An 11,222-nucleotide genomic window follows, 5' to 3' on the forward strand; every position below is an offset into this window, starting at 1 on the left:
TTATCAATGCCTTGTACAATTTTAACATTACATCCCAACTCCTATACTCAATGCTCTGATTTATAAAGGCCAGCATACCAAAGGCTTTCTTCACCACCCTATCCACATGAGATTCCACCTTCAGAGAACTATGCACCATTATTCCTAGATCCCTCTGTCCTACTACATTCTTCAATGCCCTACCATTTACCATGTGTGTCCTACTTTGATTAGTCCTACTTTAGTCCTTAAAAGTGCCAGTACTTCCTATTCTTTAATCATCATAGTTTCCATAACTTCCTTACCTGTTTCCCTTACCTTACACAATTCAATATCCTTCTCCTTAGTAAATACCGAAGAAAAGAAATTGTTCAAAATCTCCCCCATCTCTTTTGGTTCCACACATAGCTGTCCACTCTGATTCTCTAAGGGACCAATTTTATCCCTCACTATCCTTTTGCTATTAATATAACTGTAGAAACCCTTTGGATTTATTCTCACCTTATTTGCCAAAGCCACCTTGCATCTTCTTTTAGCTTTTCTGATTTCTTTCTTAAGATTTTTACATTCTTTATATTCCTCGAGCACCTCATTTACTCCATGCTGCCTATATTTATTGTAGATATCTCTCTTTTTCTGAAACAAGTTTCCAATATCCCTTGAAAACCATGGCTCTCTCAAACCTTTAACCTTTCCTTTCAACATAATAGGAACATAAAGATTCTGTACCCTCAATTTCACCTTTAAATGACCTCCATTTCTCTATTACATCCTTCCCATAAAACAAATTGTCCCAATCCACTCCTTCTAAATCCTTTTGCATCTCCTCAAAGTTAGCCTTTCTCCAATCAAAAATCTCAACTCTGGGTCCAGACCTATCCTTCTCCATAATTATATTGAAACTAATGGCATTGTGATCACTGGACCCGAAGTGCTCCCCAACACATACCTCCGTCACCTGACCTATCTCATTCCCTAACAGGAGATCCAACACTGCCCCTTCTCTAGTTGGTATCTCTATGTATTGCAGCAAAAAAACTATCCTGCACACATTTTACAAACTCCAAACCATCCAGTCCTTTTACAGAATGGGCTTCCCAGTCAATGTGTGGAAAATTAAAATCTCCCACAATTACAACCTTGTGCTTACTACAAATATCTGCTATCTCCTTATAAATTTGCTCCTCCAATTCTCACTCCCCATTAGGTGGTCTACAATACAGCCCTATAAGTGTATTATTTTATAAGTGTATGAGTTTTGGTTTTGTTATGGACGATTCCGAATCTGGGCAGCCTGCAGATGACGAACACTGAGCATAACCAAAATATGCCTGGATTCTTTCAATTTTTGTGCTTTCATATTTTGTGTTTTTTAACCTATTTTGCGCAATTTGTTTTTTTAGCACTGGGAAGGCAGGGTTGATTTTTCTTTGAATGTGTCCCATAGTTTTTTTTTGTTTCGTGGCTGTCTGCAGGGAAAACTAATCTCAGGGTTGTATTCTGCATACATACCTTGATGATAAATATACTTTGAATTGTAAGACTCACCTATACACTAGGGAACAATTTCCAATTTCCAACCAGCACCTTTGGGATATGGGAGGAATCAAGCACAACCACAAAAGACATACAGACAGTATCAAATCTGGATTTAAATCCAACTTTATGAACTGTGGCACCAAGTCACCCACAATGCAAATGACATTTAAACTTTTGGTTTTACAAAAAACTAAGATTTATAGTCAAAAACTGAGGGTTCATGGTTGTGTCATTGAAAAGTAATCCTTGAAAAAAGTATCATAGTTTATTGGTGAGAAAATTGGTCACTCTGCATTACTACTTTAATGAATTGTCTATTACAAGCCTATTTATAAGTGTACATCCAAAGAATTAGGATCCCAGATGATAAAAATGTGCAAAAACGGGACACAAGGGAAATAAAATTACACATTTTGGAAATTAAGGCCTGTAGTTTTCACAAACTATGCAATCAGCATCCAAACAGATACAAATTCTAGATTTCCACTCAGTATGGCAAGTTTAACAGAATTTTTTTGAGCAGATTTCAGCTATGCAATTTTGATCTGTTTAAAACATCAACTATCCAGAAATAAGCATCGCAAATCCTTTAGAAATTCCTTACCCAATAAGGAAAGGCTTTTTCTATTCATTTATATGTTGAAGATTGAGTCTGCCAAGGCCAACATTTATTGTTGGCCCTTAATTGCCCTTGAAATATTGATGGGGACCAGTGCTTGAACCTGGAAATGAAAATGTCAAAGATCCTTCCACACTGGAGCTACAGGAAGATTTCCAAGATTCCAAGTGACAATGAAGGAAAAATAAGGTGTCTCAATCAAAATGGTGTGTGACGTAAAGGAGACTGAAAATGGTGGTGTTTCCATCTAAAGATAAGAAATCACTGGCTTGTGATTCCATCTGGAAGAAGATGGCACGAACGAACAACGCGACCATGGGTGGCACACTCCAGACGGTTCACAAAACTGCTTCTCGCACTACTTTTAAGTCTTTTTTTATGTATATATCAAATATGGATCTGCTACTGTTGGAGACTGATCTACATTTTACTACCTCTGAGAGGGTTCCCTTAGGTTTTGAGCAAAGGGTGTGGCCTCGAGGCCAAGAAGCCTGGAGACAGGGCATGAGCAGATGATGGACTCCTTCTTGCTGATTAAAGTGTTGAGGAAGATTGAAGTCATTGAGGCAAGAGCAGAAGGCGAGTGGGTGTTCAGTGCTGTCTACCATTCTCTCACTGCTGACAGAGGAAGGTGTATGTGTGTTAATGGTCTCCCTCTCTCTCCTTTGCACTTGCTGTTCCCGGAGAATATTTGATCTAATACTATGAGACCTCATGCAATCTGGAGTCAATGTGTAGGAGCCTCAGCATCATTCACTCTGGCCACTCTGACATTGGCAGTGTAGCATCTTTCATTCTGGTGGAAAAATTCATAACCATAAGCCATGATTGTGGAGACTTGACCCTTTCTACTGCCCATTATGCTGCTGGCATTTAGGGCGGCAATGAAGGTCCTCCATCTCTGGTGTTCAGGGCTTCCTTCATTGCATCAGTAGCTTAGTTTTCACTACTGGCAGTCATGCAAGTTCTGGGTGGCGACCAAAGAATTCCACTCTACTCAGATGTAGAAGGATTCTTCATTGTTGTTTCCATAAGTATTGAGGTGCACAAGCTTCCAACCCCTACAACAAGGTGGTGGTCCTCCTGGAGGTTGGAAACTAGGATGCTGGCTAAAAGGTGTGGGTTCTTCACTAAAGTTATGTTAGGCTACAGATGATTGGTCTGTGTAGACAGCTCTCTTAATTTGTAAGATTGATCAGGCTGGAATTGTCTTTGTCTGATTCTCATTCATGTTATTTTAAGTGGTTCATCTGGTTTTAATGTTATCTTGTGTGAAAATTGAGTTCAGCTTGGTGACTACCTGGACAGTGAACACTTGAGTTCCTATAGGTCAGCCCAGTTAAGAACATCAAATTTCTTTCCCCATGGCCAATTGTGAAACAAAGAATGTTGGAGATTGAATACGAAAGCAGATTAGGAAAGTGTCTTTTGGTTGCTACGTAGCTACATATCAAATCTCTGATCCATTGATCCAGAATCACAGATCATAATCCTATCATGCAGCTGGAACATTTGAACTGTAATGGTAAAATAAATTTGTAATACACTATAAAGAACAGGTAGTCTCAGCTACCAGGATCTGAAAACCATCAGATTTTCATTTAAAGAAAAAAATCAACTAGTCCACTCCAAAGGAAATGAGCCATTTTTAGCCACTTTTTTCCCCCCCAAAACAATCAACACAGTTGAAAACTGCCTCTCATTTTAGGGGCAAATTAAGATGGGCAATAAATGCTGGCATTGTCAGCAATGACTACATCTCATAAACAATTCATGACAGTGCATAGCAAACTGAAAAGATAATGTCCAGAACTACAATAGTTTGTATTTTTGCAATTTATGAATGAAAATCAATGGAGAGCATCAGCTTGCAGCAAACCACAATACAAAAGTGAATACATAACTTAAAGTAATTGAAATCTAGCTTTTAACAAGCAACCACAACTGACTGGTCTCAACAAAATGGTGGAAGAACTCCAAGCATTATGTCAGTCCTCATTGAGGAAGATAACAACAGTGTGTCAAAAATTCAAGAGTGTCAAAGGACAGGTGTGAGTGTAGTTGCTATTACCAAGAAGGTGCTTGGAAGCTGAAAGATCTGAAGGTATACAAGTCATTTGGACCCAATGTACTACACCCCAGGGTTCTGAAAGATTGTGGTGGCATTAGTAATGATCTTTCAAAAATCACTAGATTCTGGAGTGGTTCCAGAGGACTGGAAAATTGTAAATGTCACTCCACGCTTCAAGAAGGGAAGGAAGCAAAAGACAAAATTGTATGCCAGTTAGCCTGACTTCAGTGGCTTGGAAGATGTTGGAGTCCATTATTAAGGATGAGGTTTTGGGGTACCTGGAGGCGCATGATGAAATAGGCCAAAGTCAGCGTTGTTTCCTTAAGGAGAAATCTTGCCTGAGAAATCCGTTAGAATTTTTTTTGAGGAAGTAACAGGCAGGATAGATAAAGGAGAGTCAGTGGATGTTGTTTACTTGGATTTACCTTTTACAAAGGATTGGCCTTTGACAAAGTGCTGTACATGAAGCTGCTTAACATAAGAGCCTGTGGTGTTACAGGAAAGATACTAGCATGGATAGAAGGTTGGCTGGTTGCAGGAGTCAAAGTCAGAATAAAGGGGGCCTATTCTGGTTGGCTGCTGGCGAAAAGTGGTGATTTGCAGGGGTCCTTATTGGGACTGCTTCTTTTCACATTGTACATCAATGATGTGGATGATGGAATTGGTGGCTTTATGGCCAAGCTTGCAGACGATATGAAGATAGGTGGAGGGGTAGATAGTTTTGAAGAAACAGGGAGTCTACAGGACTTGGACAGATTGAGAGAATGGGCAAAGTAGTAGCAGATGGAATACTGTGTATGGTCAGGCACTTTGGTAAAGCAATAAAGGCATAGACAACTCTCTAAATGGAGAAAGTTCAAAACTCAGGTGCAACTGGACTTGGGAATCCCAGTGCAGATTCACTCAAGGTTAACTTGCAGATTGAGTCAGTGGTGGGGAAAGCAAACATAATGTTGGCATTCATTTAAGAGGACTAGAATAATAAGAACAAGAATGAGGCACTGGGGCCTCACTTGGAGTATTGTGAGCAGTTTTGGAATCCTTATCTAAGAAAAGGTGTGCTGGCATTGGAGAGAGTCCAGAGGCATATATTTCTACATTGTTTCAGTGGCCTGAACTATACTTCATCTTCAAGTGTAGCCCAGTCAGGGCACTGTTCAGTGTCAACATGATCTCTGGTTTATTCCCATCTCACACTAGTTAGACACTGGGCAATGAATCAACTCTCACTTGGTCAGGTTGTAATGTTTTGCACCATTAACACTTCAAAGTTGATTTTAGATTTAAATGATATCCATTGACCCTGATTTTGCACTCAGCAATAACGATAGGAACACACCCCCGATCTCAAAGAAAGCTGCCATAATGACAGGGTTGGTCTTCCTGCACCGTTCTGCCTCCATGCATTTTCATGGACATCTGCTAGCCCCAAGGCAAAAATAACCACCAATGAAGTAAAAGGTTCCTCCAACCTGAAGCCACACTCAGCTTGGAGGAACAACACCTTATATTCCGTCTGGGTAGCCTTCAACCTGATGGCATGAACACTGACTTTTCAAACTTCCGCTAATGCCCCACCTCCCCCTCATACCCCATCCATTACTTATTTATATACACACATTTTTCTCTCTCTCTCTCCTTTTTCTCCCTCTGTCCCCCTGACTATACCCCTTGCCCATCCTCTGGGTTTTTCCCTCCATCCCCCTTTTCCTTCTCCCTGGGCCTCCTGTCCCACGATCCTCTCATATCCCTTTTGCCAATCACCTGTCCAGCTCTTGGCTCCATCCCTCCCCCTCCTGTCTTCTCCTATCATTTTGGATCTCCCCCTCCCCCTCCCACTTTCAAATCTCTTACTAAGTCTTCCTTCAGTTAGTCCTGGCGAAGGGTCTCAGCCCAAAATGTCAACTGTACCTCTTCCTAGAGACGCTGCCTGGCCTGCTGCATTCACCAGCAACTTTGATGTGTGTTGCTTGAATTTCCAGCATCTGCAGAATTCCTCGTGTTTACCAATGAAGTAAATATTTCCTGGTGTGTCAGCAGAAAGACCAATGTGGACAGTAGCCGAAACAAGGCCCAGAAATTGACAATCAGGTAGAACAAGCCACCAACTAGCCCGCATTAGATGTGAGCCCTACAAGTGACATTCCTGAAGGGCCTTGCTAAGTGTAGGTATGTTAATTTACTGGGTGGTTTATCATGTAATTAATGAACTGCCAGGGTAGATATATTTCAAGGCTAACTAACAGCACAGGTGTCATAAGAATGAGCTTTTTCTGAACACAATCTTCCCGCCAGCTGCCTGTAAGGAGTTCATACATTCCCTGATGACAACATGGGTTTCTTCCCACAATCCAAATTGTCCTGCAGTTAGGCTAGGATTAAATAAGGGATACTGGGCAGCACCACTCGAAGGGCCAAAGGGCCTATTCCACATTTGTTTTATTTTATTGAGATGCTGGAAATCCACAGTAACACTAAATGCTGAAGGAATTCAGCAGATCAGATAGCATCAATGGAAAGGAATAAAGAGCTGACATTTTTTGCCATGAGTTGGCTCTTTATTTCTCTTAGCCCACTGCTCTACTCCCTCTATACCCCAAGACTGTGTGGATAGGTATAGGTCAAATGCCATCTATAAATTTGCTGATGATACAAACATTGTTGGAGGCATCTCAGATGGAGATGAGAGGGCATACAGGAGCGAGATATACCAGCTAGTTGAGTGGTGTTGCTGCAACAACCTAGCACTCAATGTCAGTAAGACAAAAGAACTGATTGTTGACTTCCGGAAGGGTAAGACAAAAGAACATATACCAATCCTCATAGAGGGATCAGAACTGGAGAGAGTGAGCAATTTCAGGTTCGTGGGTGTCAAGATCTCTGAGGATTTAACCTGGTCCCAGCATATTGATGCAGCTGGAAAGAAGGCAAGACAGTGACCATATTTCATTAGGAGTTTGAAGAGATTTGGTTTGTCACCTAAAACACTCAAACTTCTATAGGTGTACTGTGGAGAGCATTCTGACAGGCTGCATCACTGTCTGGTATGGGGGGGGGGGTGCTACTGCACAAGTTTGAAAGAAACTCCAGAAAGTTGTAAAGTTAGTCAGCTCCATCTTGGGTACTAGCCTCCATAGTATCCAAGACATATTCAAGGAGCTGTGCCTCAAAAGTGACATCCATTATTAAGGACTCCCATCACCCAGGACATGTTCTCTTCTCACTGTTACCATCAGGAAAGAGATACAGAAGTCTGAAGGCACACACTCAATGATTCAGGGCCAGCTTCTTCCCATCTGCCATCTGATTTCTGGATGGACATTGAACCCATGAACACTACTATTTTTTAATGGTGCAAAATAGAAATATATATAATCTATTCAATATACATCTATATTTGCTGTAGTTGATTTATTTTTCTATATTATGTATGGCTTTGTACTGCTGCTAAGTTAACAAATTTCACAACATTTTTATCCATATGTTTATCAATATTATTTGTATCCGGACTTATTTTAACATTTTACTGCAACTGTTAAAGTGAAATCTAGGTTCAGAATCCCTATCCCAATTTAGCTCCTTAAATCATGTTTGGCTCCACTTTAACCACATGTAGGATGCAGATAGTTGAAAGTTCTTGAATTTAACTTCAATTTACGCATACCGGCTCTATCCGCTATAGTTAGGACAGCAAAGGAAAAAGAAATACATTTCCAAGGTAGAATGGGATTATTTTAAATAAAATGGACTAGCATAGCTAGGCAGCTTGGTTCGCATAATCAGTTCTGTGCCGTGTAACTAGATCAATTTATGCCACCAACATGCTCTACCAAATCATATATGACAAAATACAAGAGATCTAGCCCTAATCCCTGTGGCACACCACTGGTTGGAGGTCTCCAGTTTAGAAAGCAACCCGCCACGATTTGAAAAGTAATTGCTCTGAGCAAGGGCGCCATCACCAGGTGGGCAGGAGCATCCGACTGGAAACTTCAACCAGGACACACAGACTGCAGATGGGTTTCTCACACGAGTAGTCTGGAGGCTACTTTCTAAAGCATCCCAAAGTAACCTGGTGCTCACCTTTAACAAAATGAACCCTTCTGGCCACGGCGGGAAGAGTCCTGTTCAACCCCAAAATGCGGTCCAGATGGAAAGCAAACACTTCGCTGACATCCACGGGTTTCTTCAGAACCCCGCACCGCAGTCGGCAGCCGGTCGCTTTTGGCAGGTCCCGGCGTCCAGCATCAACCTCTCGCCAATTAACTGGGTGCTGATCTTCGCCGACTCCTTCAAATAAGATCAGAGGTCGGCGTCCAGTTCGGGGCACCTTGTGGATCTGAGTGATGCTGGAATCGGCTAGGAAGCGCATGGCATTGATGTCCGCCGTGCTGAGCCAGAAAGGAGCGCGGTCGCTGTAAATCCTAATATTGCTTCCAGTGTCTGGATTTCCCACTTGATGGGATCTCCTTTCTCCTGTTTCTTTTGAACTTTTCAACCTACGTTCGACCTTAACTCTGGCGAGAGGTAAAAGGGTCGAGTCATCCGCTTCCCCCAGTCTTTGGTCTGTCGGTTCATTGTCCTGACCGGTGAATAAACTGGGATCACTGTATTGCGCAGCTTGTGCGCGTTTAGTTTTCCATTTCTTCCTGAGCTTGGGCCTCACTGTTCCCCTGATGTTGGCCGGTTTTATCCTTTTTGATCTGAGTGTTATGTACACGACATTGGGGTTGAAGGTAATCCTCTCTTGCTTGTTTTCCCCGGCTCGAAGGCTGCCGGGGAATCGACTAACGGGCTCGGCGTCCCTCTTGCCGTCATATTCAACGACCCAGACCTGGAATAATACGTTGCACTGCATCACAACGAAGGCATAAAGCAAAAAGGCTGCGGCGATCACCAAACCCCTCCTGATCGTGGGACGTCTCCCACTTGCTATCCGGACACAGGAGGCAGCTAACAAGAAGCAGAGTTTGCCAGGTTTGAGAGAAGTCATCCTGTCGGCGTCCCAACATGATGGACAGAGCTGAAGGTGACAGGCAAGAGGTTTCCAAAGATCAGGTAGCCAGCATACTCCTTAACTGCTCTTTAAAATGCCCGTGACAGGCAAAGAAGGAACCTGACAGGCAAAGAAGGAAATGTGAACAGCCGCAGGCTTGCGCCTCTCTGTAAATGGTATGAAGCGATTCACAGCGAATGAATGGAGAACCTGAGCACAGAGAGAGAGAGAGACGCACTGAATCAGAACAGAACTACGCTAGCTGTGGAGGGCGTTTTCTTTCCATTGGAGTTCTGGAGGGTTGGCTGAAACTGTCACCTTTTCATTCTAAACAACTTTCACTGTAAATAATTTTAGCCGTTCTATTCGAACAGTCCCATCACGTATTGAACGTCCTCTTTGAATAAAATAATCGCAGGGAATCGCCGCGCAGGTTTGGCATGATCTGCTCTTTGACATTTTGAAAAGATTAAATAATAACATGAGAGATGAACGTTCTCACTGTTTGCTCGCCTGTTTGGAAGAAGTTGGTAGGCAATCGTGTAATTTTGTCAAACTGTGTAAATCTCATAGGGTCCTCTGTCACTGCTAAAATTGATAGCCCCTTGAAACATTGCAAATTGGGTCAAAGGGGGTCAAATGGTCAATTTTGCAAGGTTAGTTGATATGTATCAACGACAAGGGAATGAAACTATACGCAGGTCATGTTTTACATTTTCGGAGGGACACCGCAAATGCAGACGTTCGATAAACTAGTATTTTGGGAGGAAGCACCGGAACAGCGATTTCCAACAAACCAGGATCCGATTTAGTAGTTAAAGTCACAGAATTCCTCCAGCACAGCCATTTGCCATCTGCAGAAACGGAGCAGGAATCTGCGGGGGGAAATAGTAAGGATTCTTTCAAACTGACAACTTTGTACTGGCATCATTACCTCTTTGAGGAATGCGAAAGATCTCATTTATTGAAGCGTTATTCGTAAATCAATATCAGACGTAATCTGCAAGCAAATTAAATGCAGCTGAAATGAATAGCTTTTGCATGACTAATAAGATGACATCTTGTACACCGACCTGGCAATTATATTGAGGACTCTCAAAAACACGTTTGAACCAGCGCTTTGGTGCATGGAAGCGCGGGGTCTTTGCTGCTCGCCAGAAAAATAAAGTAGCCACAACAGGTGGAAACATTTCAATTTTTATAATGACTAATCGTAATTAAATTGGAGCTAGGAACTCGATAACCCATAACAAAATCTGAACATTGGGAGAAACTAGCGTTAGCTCATGCTGTAATTTCCGGGTGAACATAGGGAAACTGGCCCAGGCACTCCCCGGCGCGCCTCTCCTTAGGACAACCAACGATCCCTGGCACTTGCTTCACAATTTGTTCCGCCTATGTTTCCTCCCTGATCGACTTAATTTGGAGTTCTTGGGTGGTTTAAAGCATTTGTTGGAAATCGCTGGGGCGGGGAGGGTAAGAGCGCATCAGAAACCAGAGAAAATCTGCAGATGCCAAATCCAAGCAACACACTCAAAAGACTGGAGGAGTTCGGCGGGCCAGGCAGCATCTATGGAAAAGGGTAAACAGTCAACGCTTCGGGCCAGGACCTTTCATAAGGACTGGAAAAAAGATGAAAATCAGGTTAAGAAGGTGGGGGGGGGGGAGGAAGAAGTACTGGGTAGTGGGTGAAACCGGGAGACGGAACGGTAAAAGTAAAGAGCTGGGATGTCTATTGATGAAAGAGACAAAGGGCTGGAGAAGGGAAATCTGATAGCGGACAGAAGGCCATGGAAGAAAGGGAAGGTGGATGCGCATCAGAGGGAGGTGATGGACGGGCAAGGAACTAGATGAGAGAGGGAAATGGTGACCGAGAGGTGAGGAGGCCATTACCAGAAGGTTGAGAAATCGCTGTTCATCCCATCAGGTTGGAGGCTACCCAAACAGAATATAAGGTGTTGCTCCTCCAACCTGAGTAAGCCTCTTCACGACAGGTGAGGAGGCCGTGCACTGACATG

General features: G+C 42.7%; 1 protein-coding gene across 1 annotated transcript in view; it reads right to left on the reverse strand.

Moving 5' to 3' along the window:
* The window catches only part of gask1b (golgi associated kinase 1B), a 46,854-nt gene extending 36,730 nt beyond the window's left edge, over window positions 1-10,124 (reverse strand). Inside the window, exon 1 of the mRNA XM_072255990.1 lies at window positions 8,292-10,124. Coding sequence (XP_072112091.1) covers window positions 8,292-9,201 — 910 coding nt within the window. The 5' untranslated portion in view covers window positions 9,202-10,124. The remainder of the gene's footprint in view (window positions 1-8,291) is intronic.
* Between the last annotated feature and the right edge of the window lie 1,098 nt (window positions 10,125-11,222).

This window comes from Mobula birostris, chromosome 4, assembly GCF_030028105.1.
Source record: "Mobula birostris isolate sMobBir1 chromosome 4, sMobBir1.hap1, whole genome shotgun sequence".
Classification (NCBI taxonomy): Eukaryota; Metazoa; Chordata; class Chondrichthyes; order Myliobatiformes; family Myliobatidae; genus Mobula; species Mobula birostris.